The sequence below is a fragment of the Sturnira hondurensis genome, unplaced genomic scaffold (genome assembly GCF_014824575.4).
Source record: "Sturnira hondurensis isolate 20B ecotype Veracruz unplaced genomic scaffold, ASM1482457v3 Scaffold0003681, whole genome shotgun sequence".
NCBI classification, from domain to species: domain Eukaryota; kingdom Metazoa; phylum Chordata; class Mammalia; order Chiroptera; family Phyllostomidae; genus Sturnira; species Sturnira hondurensis.
The window spans coordinates 3,298,222-3,324,198 of NW_028076312.1; the positions used below are offsets into that span (position 1 = coordinate 3,298,222).

At 37.5% G+C, this 25,977-nt stretch overlaps 1 protein-coding gene across 1 annotated transcript in view; it reads right to left on the reverse strand.

Moving 5' to 3' along the window:
- CPS1 (carbamoyl-phosphate synthase 1) overlaps positions 1 to 25,977 on the reverse strand; it is a 117,302-nt gene that overhangs the window by 66,852 nt on the left and 24,473 nt on the right. The window contains exons 6-17 of the mRNA XM_037042024.1: positions 24,727 to 24,819; positions 19,654 to 19,743; positions 17,774 to 17,902; positions 17,124 to 17,230; positions 16,134 to 16,272; positions 14,169 to 14,246; positions 12,457 to 12,555; positions 10,809 to 10,904; positions 7,066 to 7,255; positions 5,939 to 6,096; positions 4,304 to 4,432; positions 1,179 to 1,323 (exon numbers count right to left, since the gene is read on the reverse strand). Of these exons, the coding sequence (XP_036897919.1) occupies positions 1,179 to 1,323; positions 4,304 to 4,432; positions 5,939 to 6,096; positions 7,066 to 7,255; positions 10,809 to 10,904; positions 12,457 to 12,555; positions 14,169 to 14,246; positions 16,134 to 16,272; positions 17,124 to 17,230; positions 17,774 to 17,902; positions 19,654 to 19,743; positions 24,727 to 24,819 (1,453 nt within the window). The remainder of the gene's footprint in view (positions 1 to 1,178; positions 1,324 to 4,303; positions 4,433 to 5,938; positions 6,097 to 7,065; positions 7,256 to 10,808; positions 10,905 to 12,456; positions 12,556 to 14,168; positions 14,247 to 16,133; positions 16,273 to 17,123; positions 17,231 to 17,773; positions 17,903 to 19,653; positions 19,744 to 24,726; positions 24,820 to 25,977) is intronic.

Sequence of the window (25,977 nt, forward strand, 5' to 3'; positions counted from 1 at the left end):
AATTGTCTCTTCTTCAGCCCATACTGGCTGAGATGAGATCAGCAGTTCCTGTATCTCTTCCCTTCCCATTTTCTCACTCCTCTTCATTGTCACTTGTATCTTTAATCTCTTAGTCCTTAGTCACCTTCTGCCTACAGACACGTTCAGATCTCTACAAGCTCAGGAAGCCCCTCCCCCAGCACTGCTAGATAACCACAAGAACCATCTCTCATTCTCTTCCTGACAAACTTCTTGAAAGTTTACCAATTCTGCTTACCATTAATTGCCACAGAACTCCATTTAGCATGGCTCGCATAACCAATTTTGTATTGTGACTGCCCTCTGGAATATCCAGAAGCCGTATCAAAACCTCATTCTTGACCTTTCACGGCATTTAATACAGCCAAAACCAAAGCTCTTTCATGAAGTATTTTGTTACATTGGCTTACTGGTACTGTTCTTCCCTGCTTTTCTTCCCATCACTCTCTTCTTTTTATTCAGCACTAATTCTTCCTCTTTCTCCTGCTCTGTAAAATCTAAATGTTTTCCAAGGTTAAGTCCTTGACCCTATTCTCTTTCTTTCTATGCCTCTATCTTTGAATACTTAGGAAATGCTTCCGGCTCCTATTATTACCTTAATACCAATGACTTTCGATAACATTGTAACAACTTCTTTATTTTTGTCCTGTTGTTGAATTCTAATTCCATATTCTTAAGCCTTTTCTTGAGAGTTTCACCTGTGTCTCAAATTTAGCATCTCTAAATTCAAAGTCATCATTTGTGCTCTCCAGTCTAATTTCCCTTCCTCAAGAACCTATTTCTATTGCTTGTGGCTATTTTCTCATTTGCTTGGTGACAAACCCATCTGCTTTGAATCTGCTTAACCTCCCCCCTTACTTCTCAACACCATGTTTTATAAATTTCATCTTTACTATATTGCTTATATGAGACCCCTTCCTCGAGTGCTATCAGAATAATAAGTCTTGCCCTACTTCGTAGGATTTTTGTGAAGAGGAGATTAACTGTGAGAGGACTTTCAATACTGTGAATGCTACATGTACATAAAAGTTTACCACTGCTAAAAAATAAATAAAAATGAAAGTTTATACTGGACTGTAAGAGAAGAATGGTACTAGCTAATGGCCAACGGAGACGTGGGCGGAAGTCATTCCTATAATTCTAGAAGCTTCTGTGCCTACCTGTGTGAATGCCCATGGCATCAACGTTTTCCATGTTACAGACAGTGACGCAATTGTCATTAGAATCTCGGACCACTTCATATTCTATTTCTTTCCAACCTGTTACTGACCTCTCCACCAATATCTGGTTGGTCATAGCAAAGGCCTGAAAATCAGTCACAAAAGAAATCAAAGAGTTAGAAAAAGCACTTCTCTTAAACATGAATATTTGGCAAATTGCCCTGGCCTAAATCCTGGTCAGCACTGAAGTGTCAAGCCTCGTCCCCACCCTCCTTCACTCTCCAGAAGGCACGCTGTGTCAGAAAATCAGTGAGGTGCTGGGAATAGCATCCTGCAGTGAATGTGCTTGATTTACATTATTGAGGCTTGCCATTCAAAGTGCTGATACGACATTAAATCAAACTAATTTAGGAAAAGAGAAAATAATTGAGCAATCAGGCAGAGGGAAATGAAATTATTTCAGCAGCGAGGCTTCTGTGAGACCAGAAAATGCGAGAAGTGTGAATAAATATAGAAAAATAAGTCTAAACACTCCGGCTTTCTCTAAAATAGCTGAGGGTGCTTCGCACAATGACATCCACAATAAAAGTCAGTTGCTGTTGATGAGGAGAAGAAAGGAGATGATGATGGTTGTAAATAGTTGGCCAAGATGGGACATGGAACTTGGGAATTGGAAGAATCATGTGCAACTATTATTATAGTTAATCACTGTCTAAGTGCTTAAGTACTCTTGAGTCATACATCACACATGCCTGATTAAACAGATATGAATGAGTATAATCATCACTTCATATTTACTGAGTACCCACCAGTAGGTAGAACTGAACTCAAAATCTGAAAGTGGAAGTCTTTGACCTCAGGACATTTAGTGCCTGGGAATGCAAGACAGAAATGTCCTTTGTCTCTTAATATAGTTGATTCGTGATGGCAGTGAAAAGAAGAGAAAGCAACTGGGGAAAGTAAATTCTTTCAAGTTACTAGTAGGCAGTAAAATGAAATAACTCAGTGTAAGTTTTTCTGTAATGTGTCTCAACGCTATTTTTTTAACCTCAGTCAGAACCACAGGCTCCAGCATGTGCAACTGAAAATGGAAACCAATTGTCCACACAGCTGCCCGTGAAAAGGTTTCCAAGGTGGTTAGGAAACTCCATAACCAGTGTTAACAATTTAATAATTATTAATTTTTTGTTAGAATCGCTTGCTAAAAGAAGAAATCTGGGAAACAAAGGGTATAAATGTGGGAAAGCTTTTTGCATTCTAATGGAAGAGGCTGAATATTTGGGCACAGGACAACTGACATCATCTTCACCTGCTGTCTTAACTTCTTTTCTTTTTCCTTTCCAATCTCAGATTTCATACAAAACATTGACTTAGATGAGTTAATGAAGTTTATCATGGTGCTAAATATAACCTCAAGAGAATAGGGGTGGTTTAGGATACAATGATACAAGTAATCATTATCAATTCCTTTTTTCTCTTAAAAGAGAAAAGCTAGGTTTTCAACAAAGAAAACCATTCAATGACCTATTGATTATTTTAGAGGAATATAAATAATTAAAAATTACCCCATTCCAAAATTATCTTCATTAGTAAATATTTTTAGATAATTCAGTATTCAGGATGCTTCTATACTATAAAAAAGCATAGATTTTTATAGAGAATAAATACAGATTGTCACTATTGGCATTTTTAAAGTTGATAATATTAAAAATATCGGGAGCCCTGGCTGGTGTGGCTCAGTGGATTGAGTGCCAGCCTGTGAACAAAAGGGTTGCTGATTAAATTCCTAGCCTAGGGCACATGCCTGGGTTGAGGGCCAGGTTCCCAGAGGGGGGCCTATGAGAGGGAAATGCACATTAATATTTCTCTCCCTCTCCTTCTCCCTCCCTTCACCTCTCTAAAAATAAAAATAAAATCTTTAAAAATTATTTTAAAATATTGGGAATATCTAATAAGCTGGAGAAAAAAAAATCTTGAGCCTCCATAAGCATATTTTTTTCTTTAAATACATGATTCAAAAGTCCAAAATGAAAACCAGAAACATTATATTTGATATGTTTCCCTTCTTTTGGTTTCTTTTGGCAACTTTAGACAGTCTAAATCCAAGTTGTTGGCATGTAAGTTTGTCATTATAGTTATTTGAGTGTATTTAATTCTATTTCTTGTTTTTTCAAAATCCTTCATCAACAATTGAAGGACCTCACTTTGTTGCACTCCAAAAGTCAGTGATGATAAAGCTATCAGCTGTTCTTGGGATCTTCACTCAGCACTCCCCTCCCGAAGATGCCCTTGCACGACTGCCACACAGGTTACCCAGGCCTGTGGGCTGCACGTGCACGCACTCGTTCAACGGCCCCGGGGCTGCCAGACACTGCTCTGTTCTCTGAAACAGAGTGTGGGCAAAACTCTCCGCTTTCACAAAGCATGTTTTCTGTGTTCACCTCTAATTTATTTTTTGGACCATACCTGAATTTTCTCCAGATTTCCTCTTTAATACTTGAAAAAAGAAGTATTCAGTAATATGTTAAAGAAATTTTGACAGAAATAAATTACACTCAAATCTCACTTTTGCTTATAATGTGTTAGTTGGTAGAAAGCTCACTCGCTTATGTTATTAAGAGTTGTTTATGCTATACATTTATTAAACACCTGAGTCTGAGGTAAAATTACATTACTCAATGTGTTTTGTTTCACTTATTTGATGTCATTCAAGTCATATTATTTCAAAAAGTAATGAAAAAAATGAAACATTATATTCTAGTTTTTTTACCCACTCAAATAAATTTAGTATTATGAATGTTTTGGAATAGATTTTGAAGCTGAGGATGATGAAATTGGATTGACTTCATTGTCCTGAAATCAATAGACAGGACAATAAAAATGGACCTAGGTAGAGTCCCCACCAGTTTACCTAGGACTACCTGGCTTAACTGTAGTGTCCCAACGTAAATAAATGCACTGTATTTCCATTCCAAAGGTGTCATCGTTTGGACAACACTGTTACAGAACATGATAGTGATTTAATAGAGACAAGGTTGTCCTGTCCACAGAGCTTTCTCTATTTGAAAGGGTTATTTCAACTCAGTTTCTTAGTTGTTAAGAATTTGCTCTACAAACACACATACCTTAGTGCTGAGGTCCATTAAGGTCTCCTTATTGGGACAAATGCCCGAGCCGAGCCCCCCCAAGGCATAGGCAGACCGGATCATCACTGGGTAGCCAATGGTGTCTGCTGCCTTCAGCGCATCCTCAATCTGTCAACGAGAACGAGGATTCAAACTTTAAAAGCTGACCACACTAGCAGAAAATTTCATAACACAAGAATCTGGCAACTGAGGTAGATCAGTTTATTTGAGGAGAATGATAATGGAAATGTCTATCATTCTCTCATCTCCTTCTGAAAAGCAAGCATTGTTTTGCCAATTTTAAGTAAAATTCTGGGACTAATTTAATATACAGTGAAAGCTTTTTTTTTTTTTAGCCATTTGTGCTCATCTTTATTTTTGCACACAAAAAAATAAAGCTATGGTCAAAAACTAAAACAACTATCAATAATTTGAGAATGGAAGCCATGCTGAATTATTAATTCAGTTTTAAAGTTTTCATCTCTTAATAAAACAAAGTTTTCTACCGCTGAAACTAACTTGATATAACTGTAATAAGCAATTAGGGATACTATATCAATTTTTCATTTTTCAAGCTCATTCAGAGAGTAGTCCCAGAAGCTTGGAATTTTTTTTTTAATTTTAATTTTTTTACCTTACAAAATACAACACACGGTGGCTATATTTTTCCGTCACGGAATATTATTACACTACCAATGGTAATGTAATTACACCTTTCCCATATGCCTGTTTCTCATCCTGAGGAAGTAAGGACATAATTAAACCTGGCAATGAAGGACTAAATGGATGGCAGGAGCTTTCCACATGTTCCACGGAGCTATCCTGGGAGGATTCCTGATTGACAGCTTTGAACATAGTGTGTACTTGTCAGCCTTCTTTTGTGAAACACACATAGTCCATTTCACTCTGCCCAGCTTTGCTTGCCTTATCACTAAGAATTTGCCTATTTCTTCAGTGGGAAAATTGCATCCAAAACTGCCTCCAGCACCTACTCCACTGACTCTACACCAAAACCAAGAATAAAGTCAGGGGCAAAAGCAGACGCACAGAAAGCTGATTTTTTTCTCAGTGCCTATCAATAGACTCAGGATATGATGGAAACCAGTTAACGGAAATGCAAAATAATCTGTCCTCTTTCAACCTCTAAGTCACAGATTTCTCAGTCGTAAGTTTTACTGATTAGATCCAATGACCTTTTTATCTTGATAATCTCATTTTAAAATGTTTATTCCACTTTAATGAGAAAATTTAAATCCGGCGATTTCCCATTTGCAGGTCATTTGTACATACAAGATGTGTGACTGGTCATGGAAAGAAGGTACAAAGTACTTTGGCATTGCAAGTTACTATGGCTCCTAGTTTTAATTCAGAAAATTTGAGGTTCAGTGGCACTAATAAAATCACTTCTCTTGGTTTATGCTTCTCTTTTCATAAAATAAAATATTAATACCCATCCCTAACATTTGAGCATTCAAAACTACAATTAATACACAGTGGTTCTGAGGTACGAACACATTTCTGGAAGGACGTAGACCCAAGTATAATTGTAACTATTATTTGTTGGCATGCCAAACCATTCTCCCTGCAACACAGAGCAAACAATGTCCTTGTTCCTCCAGAACAAAGGCTCCTTACCGATTCCACTGCAAAGCTTGGGGCAATCTTTTCATTAATCTCGTTTAGTTTGTCAGAGAACAGCTGCCTGTCTTCTGTGGCCATAATGGATTCCACAGAGGTCCCCAGTACTTTCACGCCATACTCCTTGAGCACGCCTCTCTTGAATAGTTCCACTCCTTCAAAGAGCCAAATACAGTTTTTAAAAATCTTAAACTCCTATGTCTTCTATAACACTATTTTTTAAAATCTTAAAATTAACTCCAAGAAGCCACCACTGTTCAAAATAGAATTGTCCTTAGGGTAAAAAAAAAAAAGTTGAATAAAAAATTTTGAAGACATTCTAACAAAATATTTTGCTGATGCGACTGTTGCTGACGCGACATCTTCAGATGATTTTCATTATCGTCATTAACAAAAATCATAAGATTACAGGCAGCCTTAAGATCTTAGTATATTTATTTCACTTCTGAGATCTGTTCTTTTATTTAAATAATCCCGGTGATATGGATATATATCTGTATTAAAAATCATCAACATTTTTTTGTGTTTTTACTAATTTGCTATCTAACTTTGGCTGTTTTATATTTGTCATAAAATTATATCACCAACTTCTTGCCCCAACTGGCTAATGATTTCTCATTCACAACCTAGTGCCAAAGGTTTGCAGCATTTTAAAGAGGACAGAGCACTGGACTCAGGACATGCATGAAGGGATGGTAAAGAGACTGATCTGTGTTATCATGAAAACATACATGAAAGTCAAATGCTGAAGGGCCGAAACATAAGAGCACAAGACACTTCATCAATGTTAATTATTGGCTTTCATTCATGATAGTTGCCAGGCCTTGGCTGGTAACAGAGAAAAGTGATATCCTGGATAGAGGATGGAGACTCAAGAAACCTACTTAGCCGCTCAGAGCATTAAAGTGTAAAAATTTCTTTCTGTCTCTCGGATGTTCTGGTAAACAAACCAGTACTATTCATCATATAACATTTTCAAGGGGCTGCTAACCACTTCCCCACACATTACAGGAAAGCTTTTATAAACACACACAGCACATCTGATAGGGGGAGTCCAATAAAAAAATAGTGGGGGCCATAAGTACATGGCCCCAAACTCCGCAATTAAACTTAAAAGAACTCACCACAGTTCAGAGCTGTCTGGCCACCCATGCCCAGAATTAACCCATCTGGCCGCTCTGCCTTGATGACCTCAGTGACAAACTGAGGGGTGATCGGGAGAAAGTAGACACTGTCTGCTTGTTTTAAGCCCACCTCATTGGTCTGTACCGATGCAATGTTTGGGTTCATCAGGACAGTTCTGACATTTTCTTCCTGAAACAAAAGGATCCAAAATGAATACATGTTCTAAAGAAGAGAATGGCCGTATTTCAATAAAGGGCATTACTAGCTAATGAATGGATTAGGGGATGAGTGAATGAATGAATGAATTAGTAAATGAGTGAATGAATGTTAAAGGAAAACAAACATGTGGTGAAATGAAGGCAAAAACTGAGTGAAAATAAAACTATCCAAGAAGAACTACCTCCCTCGTAAGTATCATCCTGAATCCTTGCTCCAAAGACACCAAGCAAAGCTGGAAATGATTTCTATAGAATTTGACTAGATGTCCACAGACACAGCAGGTCCTCAACTAACATCTTTGTGTTCAAGTCATTTTTGTTATAACATTACTGAGGAAAATCGATTCCTGGCCTGGGCCACTGTTGGTGTGGAGATTGCATGTTTCTGCCACGTCTGTGCGGATTGTCTTACAGGTATTCTGGATTCCTCCCACACCCCAAAGATGCCCATTGAGATGAACTGACATGTCGAAATCACCCCAATGTAACAGTGTGTGTGTGGGGGGCGGGGAGTGTTCCCTGCAATAGGAAGGTGTCCTGCCCAGGGTGGATCCCACCTGGACCCTGAGTTTCTGAGAGAGGCTCCAGCCACCCAAGACCCTGGAGGGGAATAAGAGGACTAGAAAATAATTATCCTGTTTTTATTCATCTTTCTGATATATCCCCATGACTCACATTTATTCCAGTGTTTAATATTAGAAGTACTTAGAAACTTTATAAGTTTGGCGTTGATTTTGGTGACCAGGAAAATGCCATAGGAACTTAATCCTTATTTATTGATTAGCCTAAGCTAAAATTGGTCTCATTATACATCATGTTGGTTAAAGCCACAGTTTCCAAAAATCTATCATCAACATTAAGTGAGTACTACTAAACTTTAGAGCTCAATTGACCTTAAAAGAACACAATATTCCAAAAAATTTTATTGAGTGAACAATAAAATAGAACTGGAGGCAACACCGAAGCTGCTCCCCTCCCTAACATTTGTTGGAGAACAGCATTGGGTGCACATTTAAAACACAGGGAAATGTGTTCCCTTCTTGCTAGAAGCACTGAGAGCCTTCGGCTGGTTTCCAATTTCTTTGCATTTTCATGCCTGCTGCAGTGTTTTAACAAAGAGCATTATGCAACTGTTTATACATATTATATGAAAAGAAAATGACCATATGGCAAAATAAAATGAAAATGTATGCGTGTGTATGAGGTGTTCATAGCCTATCTCATTCCTGACATCTGGAGAGACCACCAAAATCATTCTTCATGTAGGCTACTAAGAATAATAGCTTTATAAACCAGGATAAGGGTGAAACTTACCAAAAATAACAATTCTAAAATATGGCCAGATGGTTCTTATTATTTTATCTATCAGTATGTCAATTTTGAATCCTTCTAAAAAAGGCAACAAAATATTCAGTTGAAGGTATAGAAATCATCTCTGAAAGCCCTACATAATCTTGGGGAAAGATATGAATGAAAAATTAAATATATCTCATACTACTTTAAATTTAGAGTGGCTTAAAACTTATAATGTACTTTTTAAATCAACTTATTGGATTTTTATACCAAGATTACAAGAGAAATTTCCAGCTTGCATATTAAAAAATTGGGACTCAATAGTTAAAATAACTTGCCAAAAATCATAGCTGGTAAGAGCTGAAATTAAAACCTCAATTCAAGTGCTTTGACTCAAGTCCAATGTCCATCTTTCTAGATTTTAAGGAATTGTTTTAAAATGAGTGTTAGGCATATTAGCAAAATATTAAATAGATACAGATAAGCAATTGCATTTAAAATATGGATTGGAATTTAACAATTGGGTCTAAATTGAGAACAAGTCATAAACAGAGGTTGTTGAAGGCCCTGTTACTATAGAAAAGCACCAACACACCTAAATATATTCGCATTTTCCTGAAGCAGCTGTGCAAATTATATAGAAAAGGCCCCATACATACATGTGATGGGTGTCCATTCATTTTAAAACTTAGAAATAATTTTAAACAATTTTAATAAATTTTACATCACTTTTTCTAATACAGTTATGGCTATAATACATACACAATCTAATTCTTTTAAAATATTTGTTTCATAACTTCATCTCTGTTAATCTCCTAATTAATGACAATACTATATATAATAACTCTCATTCCTCAGTTAAAATATATAACTTTACCTAGTGGATATTAAGCATATAAAAATACAAGCTATGAAAATATTAATTCTGCCCTGGTTGGGGTGGCTCAGTTGGGTGGAGCGTTGTCCCATAAACAAAAAGATCAAGGGTTCAACTCCCAGTCAAGGCATATGCTTAGGTTGCAGGCCCAGTTGCCAGTCAGGGTGTATATGAGAGGCAACCAATATACATTTCTCTTTCACATTGATGTTTCTCTCTCCCACTCTCCCTCCCTTCCCCTCTCTCTAAAATCAATAAGCATGTTCTCAGGTGAGGTGTTTATATAAACACATATATAATATAATCCATATAGCATTAATATGTATTATCTCTATAATACATATAGCATTATGTATCTACTCTTCAAAAAACTACCAAATAGACTTTAAAAATGTATGTTAGTAAAATGTGTTCTGAACTCAGAACACACTTAGATTATGTTCTAATCAATCTGAATCATTGGGTATCCACTCTCTGTCTAAGGATAAATGGAATCATAATGCAATAAAGTATGCTTTGAAAATGTACATAAAACATGTGTGCATATGTATGAACACCCATGCATGTATAAAGAAGAATATTAAAAATAAAAACAAATAAGAAGGTAAAGTAACAGGGGGCTATCCTCCACATCTTTTCAACAGGTATCTGTCAAGTGAAAATCTCTGTATATAGAATACTAAATAAAACAAATAGTAAGAAAAAAATGAAAATAATTGGCCAACTGTTTCTCATGTTTGCTGTTCCAGGCTCCTGCCACCTTTCCTGCGTTGTTCTCTGCTGGTAAATGGCTGCAGACTGCAGACTTGAAAATCCAACCACATCATCCTGGTAGGTTATCCATGCCAGGTCACAGTTAGTGGAGTGGGGTTCCCTTGTGACAAGTAATAACTTCTAGAGCTTGAACAAAGGCCTTGTTGCCTTCGCTTCCCCAACCAGTTCTACCCGTTTCAACCACAGAGAGGCCTGAAGCACCTATCGAACCCTGAAGTAATTCAGAGCAGCAAGGAAGCCCAAATTCCCTCTTGTCACACAAAAGTCTAGTATATTTTAAAAGTCCACTCCCTCAAAAGGAATGAGGAACATCTATCAGCGTGTCTTTATATGTTTTCATTAAATAGGTGATAATGTAGGTAATTTTGAAGACCAATCCAAACCTAATTTGCACATTTGAGAAAGATAAAAATCCTGTCTGTGATCAAATTTCCTTTCATATGAGATGTGTAAGGAATAGTTAAGAAAATTAATTATAATGACTTTGAAAAGAGGTAGTGTCTTACATTTAAATTATACAATACTAATTAGACCCATTAAAGGGACTATAATAATTCTAGCAAAGATTATATTCTCTCACCTTCATGGCTTTTACAGCTTGCGATCCTGAGTAATCAAATTCACCTGCCTGACCAATGGACAGGCCTCCTGATCCCAGGATAAGAACTTTGGAAACCTGTAAGCAATTTTTTAAAAAATGCAGTGCTTTTATTATATTAGGATAAAGAAGTAAGGCTTTTTCAAAAGTGGAAACTATATTATTTGCATTATGAGATGGCGATCTTAAAGTACAATGTTATAAAATACATGAGTAAAAAGACTCACAATGTAAGCAGTTCTAATTTCAAAGCAATTTTCAAATATCATGAAGATTTTTTCACTGAAGACAAAAAGCTTTGGAAGAAGCCTAAATTTTATTTAAGCATATATGATTACCTAAAAATAACCACATAAATATATATATATATATATGTATCTGTATATACATATATTTTACATAAGATTCTTCCAAAATTTAATTGATCAAGTGTATTACATTCAATATTTCATGGATTAAAATATAGGAGGTGAGGGAACATAGGGACACCTTCATGTTTACATTTTGTTACCTATACTTTACAGTTCAGTGCCAGAAATATTTACAGAAAATATAATAAATAAAAAAGAGCATGTCTTGGCAACATATTCATATAAATTGCATATATGATTTCAAGCAAATGATAATACTGCTTATCTTTTAGCCACATACAACACTGCCAAGTCCTTCGAAGGAGAAAGATGTTCTTGGTCACTATAAGAGACAAAGGCTTGGGAAACTTGGCTTGCTTCAACAAATTTTTATTGGACATCTACTATATGCAAGTCACTGTGGAACACCAAATTATACCCTTTCCTCACCATTTAAAAAAAGAAAAGCATCTGAAGACTGTGAGTTGATACTCTGAAAAAAAACACTGTACTGTACATGGTTTCTTTTGCTACCAAGAACCCACAGTTTGATTCCACATCAAGGAACTAGATTACCTCCAATCTTCTCATCTCAGGAAAAGAGGTTGTCGTGGAAATCCTTAAAGTATCTAACTTAATTTATTTCACGTAAACATGCCTCAGTGCTTTTTGTTCACAGACTATGTACATATATATCCCTCTAAATTTTGTATAACAATGCTGTGGGTGTATGTGTGTGCATGCGTGTGATTTACCTATGAAAGAAATGGGTAGAGATCCTAACGTACACACTCAACAAATAAGGATTCAAGTCTTACGATATATTCATCTTTATCCATTTTCTCTTTAGAGATAAATACTATTACTCAATTCATGATTTTGAATAATAATCCTAGTTAAAACAGAAATTCTGTCATCTATAACAATTCTGTAATCTGAATGGTGTATCTCAAGTGTATGTAAAGCTATGGTTCACTGAGTAATGGAAAATCTATGAAATTCTAAATTAAACTCAACTCTATTCTTTGCTACATTATTTTATTACAAACATACTGGAAGAATTAAACTTTAAAAGATATGACTTCAAATCTAAACAGGAAAATTCCAGTGAACATTATCAAGAACAGACCAAAATGTAGATGCTAAAATGATAGATTATAATAATACCCATCATATTTCATAAACATTAAAAAGGCTCACATGTTCACTTAAAAATATATCATTGCATGATAGAGAAAATCCAAAACACCTAAACCAAAAAGAAGCGCACACACACTGACCTCAATTCGAGACGCAACCAGAGCCGGCTTCGGGAGAACCGATGCAATGGTGGTGCCTTTTGCCTTCTTTATCAGTGAGAAAAAGGAATCGAACAGATACTAGGAAAAAAATACAACCCACTAGTCAGAAGCTTTAAAACTCAGAAGATCGCCAGATAAAATAGAGTATGCCCAGTTACATTCGAAATTTAGATAAACAAATAATAGTTTAGGATAAGTATTTCTGTGCAATATTTTGTTTTCTGGGTTTTGTTTTTGCTTTTGTTTTTTGCCAATTCTGGCAAAACGAAATGTTGACTAGTGTAAGAATTAGAACAAATAAACGTAAGTGTTTATGTGAAAATCCCATCAATAAAAAGTTTTCAGCAGACAATAAATATTTCAGATAGTGACTTCTTGAGAATGACAAGTTTTTGCTCTTTCCTAAGAACAATCTTCTTCTTCTGAGTAAAATTCTGCTTGCACTAAAACAAAAACTGAAGCTTCTTACTTATGCATCCTACAGTTAGAAATAACTGAATTTTAAAAATTCCTATCAGCTCTAAATATGTTTTTAAAGACAGTCTTAAACTTTATCAACGAACTTACTTCTATTTTTGCAACAGAAACAAATAAATTTTACCAAAATATTTTTTACCAAAAATATTTTTAAAATTTATTTTAAAAAATATTTTGACAGGACAAAATGAAAGGGTTAAATTATACTGGATATTACCTATCTTAATTTCAGTATTCCTAATCTGAAGTGCAAATATAGGCTAATGATTAATATTTTAAATTTAAAAAAAATATTTATCATTCATTAGGCAATGTATGTGTGTAACTTTTATTTATAAGTTTCATTGTGGGTAAGAATGAGCTATTGTTTTGGCTATTAAGAACCATTTTTTTAAATAATAAAACAAGAAAAAACACAAATATCTGAAAAAGCAACTCAGATATGAGGCGGCAGTGTTTACAGACAGAATATGTGTATTCTCCATTTTCCCTAGGTGCCCTTTCTGAGAGTGTCTACTGACTAGGAAGACTTGTCAGCGTTACTAATGGGGCCTCAGGGGGTGAGAGATGGAGTCAGAGACCTCCCAGACTTTTCTGAGATCACTGCAAGCTCTTGTCCTGCAAAGATGTCTTTGAACATTGAAACAAAAGCTGACACGGTAACAGGAGAAATATTTAAATTACAAACAAAACTCCTCTAAAGAATCTTTATGGTTCTCATCTGGCTCACAGGTACCTGCCCGACCGCCCTGTGCCCTCCCCCACACTCCTGCGCTTCTTCCTTCTGCTGCTGTTTACTTTCCTCTACGTGGCTACACAAACCGGTTGCCATAGAGATTTTGCGAAGTCACAGATGGAGGATTAAAATTTCATTTCAGTTATGAGAATGAGAGAGCAAGGGGAATTCATTTGCACAGGACAATAATTGTAAATTTCAAAACTAAATATATTAAAATGATAACGACTTAAATAAAAATAGCTTTACATCAGATTTCTAAAGGGCTTCCCCACCTTGAATTTAAAAAGACAGACATTTCCTCTATGATATTCATGGGGAAGTTTTAATACAAGGAGTGTATTATCACAGCACCCTTTTTGAGAATGTTCTATACCAGGATCATCTGGGGTGATTATTTTGTTTCTTTGACTTTTCACATAAATACGCTTCTAATTTAAGAAGAAAGTGTATAACAGGCTTCATCTTTCGCACATACCTCAGTGTCCGTCGGCCCTGGGCTGACCTCTGGGTGGAACTGCACACCGAAAAAGGGTTTGCTCTCGTGCATAATCCCCTAAAGGTACAAGAAATTGGAGAAACGCCTTTGGTGACAATGAATGTCAACCAGGGCTGTGTAGTATTTCCAATTTAAAACCTGAGTTAAATATGCTTAAGAACTTTTGAAAAATTAACAGTACTAATAAAAATAAGCCAACAACGACTCCACCCAAGGTGGTTCCCTGGTTATAAACAACTGGTTTTGTAACAGGGTGCAGCCAAGAGGAGGGCCCCGAAAAGGAATTTGGAATGGGGTCCAGAACTCAAGGTGTCCAGGAAATATTAAGATATCCTCACCCCTTCCCCCCCACAGGTGTGAGCTGGGGAAGGGCCAAATAGAGCAGGGCCATTGAGAACTGTTTTGTACAGCCAAAGCCTTGCAGCTAATCCACAGCATGGTCATTTAACATATCTATAGCCTTTGGTGGGTTACTTGGATATGTTACATAATTGTGGCCATTCTCTGAGCCAGGGGGATGGAAAGGGACTTTCCCCCCAAAATGTAATTGGGAGGCAGGTCTCCCAGGTTATAGTACCTGCATGAGAGCTTGGAAAGGATTGGCTCCAGGACATGGGGCCACACCTGCCTAGACTCAGATGGCAGCCCAGTAAAGCTGTAAGGATACAGGAATGCTGGCAAGTGTAGCCAGTTGTAGGAGGAGTCGGAAATGGGGCTGCAAAGGAGGACTGGCGTGGGGATTTAAAACCCAGACATGGCAGCCATTTAAGGAGAGGGAACCATGTGGCTGTGGCAGCGCAGAGAGAGAGCCACGCACTTTTGGACAGAGTGAGGACCTCTGGCAGCTGGGGGTAGAGAGAATCACCATGCGGCTTTAGCAAAGAATCGCCACTCAACTTTGCCAGAGTGGCGACTGTATCATCTTTGCAACTTTGCAGGGAGATACACGCGGTTTTGGCCAGAGAGCAGACCCCTGCAGCTCTGGTAGAAAAGGACCACGTGGCTTTGAGGTGCGCCCTTTGGCCATGTGGCCTGGGAAGCAGGAGAGACTTTGCCTGGAAAAAGGGTGAAAGAACTCTTGCCAGTAGACCATGAGAAGGTGCCACATGGCTTTGGATTAACTAGAGATCCTGCCCGGAGGGTGACCCACCAAATGGTGGCAGGAGCCTGGATCCCAGAGGTGTGCTTCTTTTCCTGAGTTACAGTACCCTGAATTAGGGCAGGGGGAGAAGGAAGCACTGTGGGCGTCTGAGGGTATCCAAAAGGACTTTAATATATTAATGGGGACGTTGGGTCACCACTTTAAGTCTGTATAGGTTTAAATAAACCTTCCCTTTCCTTTTTACAAATCTCTGGCATTGAGAGATGTCTTTCCTCTTGTGGAGGACAGACGAGCCCAGTAGGTGGTCCAGATGGTATTCATACACCATCCTGGGGCCCCCCCTGTTCTGTAACAGTTTTTGGCGTCCCTGAGTGGGCCAAATATCGTGCCCCCTTGGACCTCTGTTCTGGAACAGTTTGGTCTATAGCCTTTGGGGCCTCCCAAAGCTGTTCAGAATACGCCCAAATCCTCTTCTTATCATCATCTCCTAAATTGCTTCTCCAAGGGTCCTCTCAAAAGCTACTTCAGTGCTTAGTCCCAGAGACTCGGAGTAGTTTCAAACAGACCTCGATAATCCCCCATTAACAGTAAATGTGCAAGAAAATCACTGATTGGCCACTCAAAGAATGGATCTTAGTGAGTCAACTGATGAGGAAATAAGACAGAGAGAAATGACTCTTTGAAAAGCAAAGAGCTATGGGAAATAACCTATAAATAGACTTCTTCCACAACACACACACCTCCCCACATAGAACACAAACAACAGAAAGGTATCTGTAATAACGGTATTAAAAGCCCTGCATTTCCATCACCAACTGAACAGGTTTCTTGAGAGCACTTACCTCATTGGTTTGATCGTTGACATTCACAAACAGTGGCTTCCAGCCAGCAGGAAGGGTGTTTTCCAGGGCATAGCCATGATTCTGAGCAGTAATGAAAGCCTGTCTGTTCATCACATTCAAAACGGGCTGATTCTGCCCTCTGGAGAGGAAAAAAAGAAGGAAAATGAAAAGTGAAGAGAAGACTGTAAGTGCATTTGTTGTAAAATAGCAAGCAAAAAAAAGACTTAAAATTTGAAAATTTCAATTGCTTAGTGAAAATTACTTGGAGAAAAGTCACAGATTGTTAATCCTAATAATTTTAGCAACAGAAATCAATTCAGGAAGCTTCATTGTGTGTTAAATATCAGGTCCTATTAAACTTCTATAATCAGTTTTAGAAAACCGGAAATTGCACTCGTAACAAAGTGTTGCTTACTAGCTTTGCAGAGATAGACATACATAAGCAACTTATTTTAAAAGAGCTACAGTAATTTTAAAGCCAGGTGAGAGCTCCTGGGGAATAATAAAGATAACTACTCAGCCCTGAGTCGATCTGAATTACACTTTCTGTGGGGTCGGACTGCGCAGAAAAGCTTCACGTCCTACAAATCACCATCATTTGTGGTAAGGAAGGAAAACCTAGAGATCTGAAGATGTTTTGGTTCTTAAGCCATTCAGCCTCACAATGTTATCAATGCTCTGAAATCAAGTTTAAAATCAGAATAATTTCCCTTAGAATGTTATTTGATTGACTGACTATTATATCCTCAATTTATGCCACGGGAAGGAAAATAACTTCAAACTACAGGGAAGTTACTGTTAGAGAAGGCTGCCTGTCAAAAGGGCAATGAGAGTGGTGTCAGGTGGTCGGACAACTGTGAACCACGTAATATTAGGGTTATCGATTTATTTTGAAGAAACCGGCATGTCAGTTCTCTAAGTCTTTTGGATTTAGTGACTAAGAGTATTTCGGAGCTAGTTTGACCTGCAAACAAAGCCTCACTGCCTTACCTGTTGGCCATGGGCATCTTGTAGGATTTGGCACCAGCAGCTAATCCCAATATTAAATTTCCTGTGCTGATTCCAAACAATGGCTCCTTGCGGTCACCCTCCAAAACCTAAATCATGAAGAATTTTTATTAAACCAGAAGTACAGTTCCAAAAATCGCCTCTGCAGGAATAAAAATGAAGCATCCTTTTTTTCCCCTCAATTAACAAGGCAATAATAATTGAATAAAAAATTAGGCTATAAATAAGAACATGATTGAAACATTCATAGCATTAAAATTCAGTAAGATGTATATAACATTCAGACTAAATTAAATCTAATTTAATATTTCTTTAGAAATTTGAGGGTATTACAGGTCATGGTGAAGAACACAAGTAGTCATTTCACAATTCTATGGAAAGACATACTTGGAGATCAGACTCCAGCTCTCTGAACTTGAGGACACAATCCCAGTAACTTTGTTTTTTTGTTGTTTTTGTTTTATATTTCTCCCCCTAAGACATATCTGTACTGACATTATCTCAGAGGTTACAAATAGGAGTAATAGAAAATTCCTGAATAAATAACATATATTACAGCCTTCTCAGCAATACAGAGCAGACCCCCTCATGTTGCACACCGATGCACACCGCCCCCACCACACTCAATGCACCTTTTTCACATTCTGAATTAGTGGTTGTGCAAGAGCTGGGTTCCCGGGTCCTCCGGCAATTAAAAGCCCATCATACTCCATCTTGGTGAAATCATGATTCCAGGGAACTAAATGCACTTCGGCTCCTCGCTAAAAGAGAAACAGGAGAATGATTACAATTTCATAACATTTTTCTTGCCAAAGTGTAATTTTGCTAGACTTTCTCTTGACTAAACCACTCCCTAAAGGGAAGGAGAAAATGGCATCCAATTCAAATAAATAAAGCTTAGCAAAAAATTCTTTGGTGGCTTACTGTGTTGTGTATGAGGAAAATGGAGAAAATGATCAATAAAAAGTGGAGGAAAAAAACTATTAAAGACCTGATCCTAAAAAGGCAGATAATACCCTTTCAGAAGATTTCAGAGCCAAAAGGCTTCATGCCCGGGCACACCGGACTGCAGGTTCTTTGCCCTAGAACTAGGGGACAGTTGCAAAAAAAAGATAAATCAATTTGTTGCAAGATTTGAGTCAGCCCACCTTTCACCTTTTTTAATTTTGCCTTTTTTCCTGATCAAATATTACTCATCCTTATTTCCTAAGGTTTTCTATTATCTATAATATTTATATTCTAATTGAAAATTTATAATTTTATATATAAATATACAGAGGAAGATGCCTTTGATGGTTTCCTAGATGCATTTCCTGAGACAAGGGTTTGAGAAAAAGAAGTTTGTTTTTGAAGCATTTCCAGGAAATACCAATAGAAAGTGCCACTGTGAGTCACCCCCAAAAGTATGCATTATCAAGCAGTTACCACTGTGGACAACAGGAGCTTCAGCCCACTGAGGAAATCGGGGGGCCAGTGTAGAACATCCATCGTAAAGACAGCTCAGCCAGGGAGCAAAGGGGTTGGGATAGCCACACAATGACCCTCTCTAGTCCTTGGCTGGGGCTGCAGCAGCAGTCATTAATTCTATGGCATTTCCTGAAGAACTAGAAGCGGCAACCAACACCCAAAGACAGTCCTCAAACGAGAAGATGCAGACACTTGCCATTGGAAACCAGGCAAAATGGCTTAAAGCAGTAAACCAAGAGGGGGATGTGGATAGGCCACCGACAGCACCTGCTACTGCAGAGTCCAGGCACGTTTTCATCGCGACACTTGAACAGAATTTAAAATTGTGATTTGGAGGTTTGTGATATTCTCTAACAAAGAATTAAGGGATTCCCCTATATTCAAGCTAAGTTGATGCTCTGCAAATACTTGTGTGTGTGTGTTGTGTGTCTTAAACAGAGACAGGGACTTACACAGAGAGATAGAAAAAGAAATGGGAGAGGAAGGTGGAGAAGGAGCAATCCCAACAAAAAATTATTTAAGAAAACACTGTAATAATGGTTGAATTCTTCTTAAAGATATTTAAGGTTTAATATGAGTGCTTATCCAACAGTCGATATAAAGCAATGTGAAAGCCTGCACTGTATCAAGCGTGACTTCTGCAAACATGTGGTGCATAATACATGTGGTGCATAATACATGTGGTGCAATGGAGAAGTTCTCCATTGACTCTGAAGTTTTGGTTGTCTCTAAATTCCGAGAAGGTGAACATGCATGTCATATAATGTCAGTCAGTAAATGATAACAACAGCCATCATTTTCTTCTATGTTTTTGTAGCCTTTGAGGTTTTCTTTTTTAACATAGTCCACAAAGTCCCTCTACCGAGTCTAATTTTAACAGGGATAAATGTTTCATTTTGTAGATCAAAGGCAACAGAAGAGTGTAGATTCCCTGACATTCTGAGAGAACGCACAAGCTTTCACTGGAACAGAGAGAGGAAATCACTTTAACAGTAAACGATCGATGTTCCAAATCCTCCCCCTTGAGATGGAACAGGCTACTTACCTTTACTAGGAGGCGGATTACATTGTTTTTTATCCCACAGTCCACAGCTACCACTTTCAAGCGGTTCCCTTTGCCGTATACCTTGACATCCTGCCATTTTAAAAACCAAAACGTGAGAAGGAAATTCCAGCTAGGAACAGCACATCAATATCATAAACATAACTGAGGATGCTTTGCACTTAAATCGGCAGCAGATTGATGGCTAACTTGGGAGTGATTGGCAGTTAATCAATTTGCAAGATAGGCCGAGCAAGTGCCACAGTCTGTATCTTTTTTATGAGGAAAAAAGTACTTTGCTGTTTTATATAAAATCTTGATTGTGATAATAACAATGATCTCTAAAAAATTGGCTGCTTCCATAGTTAACAACCATCTTTCCCATATTTTGCCCCATTAAGGAAACAGAAACAATGGAATTTTCAAGTATTATTGCCTGATTCAGCAAGACAGACGTGGCACTAAGTCCATCGCGCTTTAAATAACACGTGACCCACAACTTGCTATGAAGTGTGGGTGGGGCGGAGCATTAGCCTTAGGCAGTGGGGCTAATAGATAAAGTCAGTATGAGAGTCCAAGCAATTGCTGAGCTAGTCTGGACAATGGGTCCCTCTAGGTTAGCTACTGTGGGATCATTTGCATTTAAATGGTAGACTTCATAAAAGGATCCCAGAGCTTATCATCACTATTACATAGGTCTTAAGCACTGCTTGGAGTCAGATTCATTTTCACAGGCATTTGCCCAAGAAGTAGTTCCCCTTAGTCGTAAAAGGAAACAATGGAAATACAGCGAGAGAATCCCGGAGGGCTGGGGGCCCACAGTGATTCCTGCTTTAAGAGTTAGCGATCGAGGTCTGAAGTTAGGGTAATTTGAAGTTTGTAAAAGGTTTTAGATGAAACTTGCAATCTACATATTTGAAAAAGCATTTTACTTTAACTGAAATATATCTCTCTCCACAAAGTCTATAGAATGTGAAATGATAATCCTTAGACTGTACTTGAGGAAAAAAATAAAAGTTTATGTTTTTTGTCCTGTTGACCATTCGGAAGGACAAAAAAAAAAATACCACAGTCCTTCTGTGATCAGGGAAAATTTTATTGCTCAACTGATCCATAAATGCTACAGACAATCTCTCCCATCAGATAATTTGAAAAAGGACAGATTTATTCTTCACCTTAGGCTTCTGCTACAAAGCAAAGCAATATTACCATCTAGTTGTAGCTATTCCAAATTGCAATTACAAGATAACGAATTAAGTTATCAGCCCCACCCAAACAAAATTCACCAAATAAATATATCATATAAATATATATTTTATCACAGCTAAAATGAAGTTATTTGATTGCTCTGGCATTGAAAAATGGCACCAGATTTCATCACTGTGATCTCTCTTTTGATTTAATATAGATAAAAAGACAGACAGGCTCTTTTGTGCTGATGTCTACACAAACATGTTATATACTCTCCGTGCAGAATGAGAGAAGTTAATTAAGCAAGACCTCACAGACTTCTGAATATATGAATTTGCATTAGGATTCTCCAAGACAGGAATATATTCTGCAGTGACCATAACATTTTTTAAGGTGAATGGCCCAAGGTTCCTCAAACATAGAAAATGCTAGGCTAGATGCCCAAGGCAGTTCTCAATTTTAAAATAAAATCATTCTAGAAGGAAAAATAGCTGACTTTTGTGCTGTGTCTTCAAACTAAATTAATTGATAAATTTGCAGAAATGAATACAGGGAATATTTGCTGCATGTCATGTGAATGGACAAATTTTCGAATTAAAAACAAGTGAATATCACATATGGCATGATAAAATTCCAGATGTATAAATAATTACGTATCTAATTTAACAACTCAGATGCTTCAAAATGATGTGCATGCATGTCCATGGTCAGCATGAGCATCAAGAATATACAAGTACTGATTTCCAAGGACCCCAATTCCTCATCTTCTGATAAGTGACGAGATAAGAACAGCAGATAACATCCACTCAAGTTTTCTCTGAGCCTGACATGATGCTAACTGGGCTATTTTCACTCTTAAAACAGTACCCTGTTGAAGCAAGATTCTGGAACTCCTGGCTAGAACTCCTCTTCATAAAATGCGGTCATCCATAGCCGTGCTGATTGGAGCTGGGTCACAACATGCAACATGAATCATCTCCCAAATGAACAGGTATCAGCAAGTGTGGGGGGGGGGAAGCTTCCTTTCTAAAGACCCCTAATGAGCAGGTTTTGTCACAGTAACTACCCCATACAACCAGTCAGGTTTTAAGTGTATTCACCCTCCGTCCAATCATATGCTTTACCACTTTTGATTAGACGTCTTTGAATGTCACAGTACAAACATGAAAAGTAGAGGGCCTAAAACTATGGAAACTTACGATTAGTATGTGACGATATGAGTATGGTTACTAATAATTATTATTTCTAGTATGTTGGAAGGTAGCATAAGATGATGTTTAAGAGGCAGACACTAAAACAAACCTTCTTAGGTATAAATCTTGGTAATCGTTCATCCTGAGATGGGGATTTAATCAATATTTGTTTTTCCTTTGGTAAAATGAAATAATAATACCTATCCCGAAGAATCGTTCTGAAGATTGAATAAAGTAATCAGTGTAGGATGTTTAGAAAAACACCTGTTACATACTAGGTACTCAATACATCTAGTCTATGACTGTTTTTATTAATAAAGATGATACTGGTTATTAAAATAATAATTTATATATTAATAATGGACATATAAAACCATCAGAAACACTGACTAACGTACTCAGATCTGAAGAGGCAAAAGAATTTGTAGAATCTTCACCACCAACTCTAATTGCTATGTATTGGCTTTGTTCATTACCTTATTCATTCACTCAATATTTATTGAGCAGGTACTCTTAGAAAGCCACTATGGTAAGTGCTGGGGATTCAGGTAAGGAAAGCAAGGCCTTTCCTCTCAATGAACTAACCATAGAGAAGTGAGAGAGACAATCCTTGCAGGGAGTTCAATATAATTTGATTTTTTAAATAAAGCTATTTATAAAATGACATGGAATACAAAGGGAGAGGTTAAGTCATGGAAAGCTCACAAAGAAACAATGTGTTGACCTTTTAAACTAACTTTTTGAAGACAAGCAAAGGAGAGAGGGACAGAGACAGAGAGAGAGAGAGAGAGGGAGAGAGAAAGAGAGAGATCCCAGGCAGAAGAGCAGAATATGAAAACATACTCTAATCCTGCAAGATGCAAATCAAGAAGAGCCTAATTTTATAAGGAGCTTTGAGAGAGCTTCTTGAATTCACATAGTAGTATCCTAGAAATGCATCTTTCTGGAAATGTCTCAGTGAAACCACACCAAAATGTTAGGCAAAAATAGCCTGAGGTTAACCACACAGATTATGGAATCACTGGAGTTCAAGTTGAGGCTAGCTCTACAACCTTAGACAAATTACATTTGAATTCAGATTGATTTATTTGATGAGCCTTATTTCCTCCACCATGAAATAGAATTTTTAAGTGAGAATTAACTGAGTATTCAAAAAAGGTTGGTTATTATTTTCTTCTAAGACAAAAGCTGACTCTTTAAATGGACCATAACCATGAGCTATCTTAGGCAAGAAACTGCATGTTTGATGCATAAAGGAATAAAATGTTGTGGGTGAATAACTCTATTGAAAATAAAATTTTAAAGGAAGAGAACCTTTGTCGCCCCCATGTCGATAGAAGAGAAGTTTGTAGCCTTTTCTCCTAGAGTGAAAATAGTTCCCAATGTTGAGCCAGCCAATAGTAATGACCTCCAAGGGGTTTCAACCTGCCTGAATCCTCCACCTTTAAAGTGCAATGGTAACCAAATACACGCTCTAGGACAAGAAAGTCCTGCTTTGTCTTTTGTTTTATGTAACAAACACTGAATATAGGAATTCACCCTTTAAATCTCAAAGTACACCAAAAGCATTTCTTTAAAAATTTGTGAATCCCATAGACATCTCAGGCTGCTAAATGAAATCGTCACTGTGCTCACTCAAACTAGTTGAAATCACTAAGAAAACAGGGTGATCTTTTTATCTGGTCACAGTTTTGTTGTTTGAAAACCAATAATAGAAAACCCTCTAGACTCAGCCCCAATCCATCTCCACTCATCTTTAGCCACCTTTAAGCAAACCCTTTGGTTCAGCCATACGAAGCAACACATAACTCTCCAAACACACCACGTTGTTGCATACCTCTATGCCCCTCAAATGCATGCCATTTTTTGTGCCTGAAACTCAGTTCTCTTAGTTCACCCACGTAACTACCTGCTGCTCAGGTCTCAGAACGAGCCTAACTCCTCTGCAGAGCCTTCCCTGGTTCAGCTGTCCCATTCGATGCTGCCCTACACATGCCCTTGCCCTGTGGCAACTGGTGTGCATTCTAAGGACAGCATCTACCACAAAATTCTGTCCACGGCAATGACTCATTTGCCTGTCCCACTAGCTTTTATGCTCCCCAGTGACAGGGACTAAAGCCCAAGAGACTTATACCTACACTAATAAATGTGTAATCAAAACCAACAGACACCTTTCTAAAATGTATTCTACATCCTCTTATAAATAGACATTAAACATATCTCACTCTGGGCCAGCACAGTGATCATTATGAACACTAATTTTTGGATTGAACTTTATTACAATAAATCTTCAGTGGATCAAGGAACACTTTTCCCTGCCCCAAACGACCTCAGACTCTGATTAGTGTGTCTGATTTCTTTAAAGTGCTCTTGACTCTCTGCCTGGCTATTAGCCCTGACTCTTGGTCATCATTATGCCTGACTCTGGCAACTCAATGGTCCCCTTTTTGTTGACATTGTTAAAGCTTTGAAATGGGGAACCAGATAAAAAGTTAAAATAATAGTAAACAATTTCTGACTTTAAATGCACTGATTTGTAACATATATTTTAGCTGCTATGAGACCTTTTTTTCCCCTCAACTCTGGCGCTTCTAAAAGATGACCTTGGCCTGAATGAAGACCTTGACATTATAAGAAAGGAAGGTTTAAAGGGACTAACACAACACTACAAAATATGAAGGAAATTGCTCACCTTGGTTGAAACATCAGCAATCAAATTCTGCTTATTTGGATCCACAAAATCCACAGACTGACCTTCAAATTCAATCTTCCCAAGCATGGTGCCCTATCATATTAAAAAAAAATTAAACAGTTAAAAGGGAGCAAGGATGAAGGTGCTGACAGGATAATTCACAGGGACTTAAACAGCTGCTCTGAGATTTCAGTGTCTTTGTAACTGCTCATAACCAAAAGCATCTCAACCTGGAAAAATAAAGTAATTTGCATAGTACATTTTGGGACCCACTCTGGGAAGTATGATTATTTCTTTTATCTGGGGCAAGCAAAGTCAAAGGCATCCAAATTTGGGTCTCCAGCTTACAGTATTTAGGGTACCGATTCTTTAGTGCATCTGACCTAAAGATATTTCATGGGAGACGTGGACAAAACAATCTACCGAGAAAAAAAGAAATTAAATATTTTTAGAAATTTGAAAAGGGTGGGAATTTATTGTATCATAATAGCAAAATTAATTCACAAAAAATATGAATGGCTATATAAGTCATAAACTCTGAGAAGTGACGTTGAAAATACTCACTACTTTAGACATGCTAATGTCTACGTGTCCCTGAGAGCCTGAACTTTAAAAAACATTTAGCCTTCGGTGAAGCTTCCACAAATCACCTCTGCTAGCTTGAACATGGCAAGTGTTTTCTTCTTCCTATTAGTTATGCCATGAGATTTACTTTATCTGTTAGTAAGTTTAATTTGACCTACTTAGGAAAATAGTATATTATATTTAGTAAGACTTTCGTGATGGGGGAAATGCCAAAATAATTCATTGATTTGCCCTTCTCCAAGAAATCAGTGCGCTGAAGAAAACAGAAGAAAGTCCTTATTTCCCTTGGAAATGTATCCCTTCCGGGAAGACATCCCTTGGGAGTGAATGAGGGTAGAAGGTGCTGACACACCATTCAGACATGACGGTTATCTGTGTGATGACTAAACTCAGAGCGCTACCTCAAACTCTGGAAAAGATAACTAAAAATCACGTTTCACTTCCACCCTGGATGATTAATTTTCAAGATGGTCTCTACTTACTTTCAGAATTCAAATCACAGAGTCCCTTGACTATATTTATGGATCCTTAATTTTGAAATTTGGTTTTCAGTTCTCATGCCCTTCTCTAAAGGATGCTGAAGGAAATCCAACCTGATTTTCCAACCTAAGATTAATAGACTAAATGCCACAGTATACATTTTAGTACAGGCCAGCACTGCTCCAA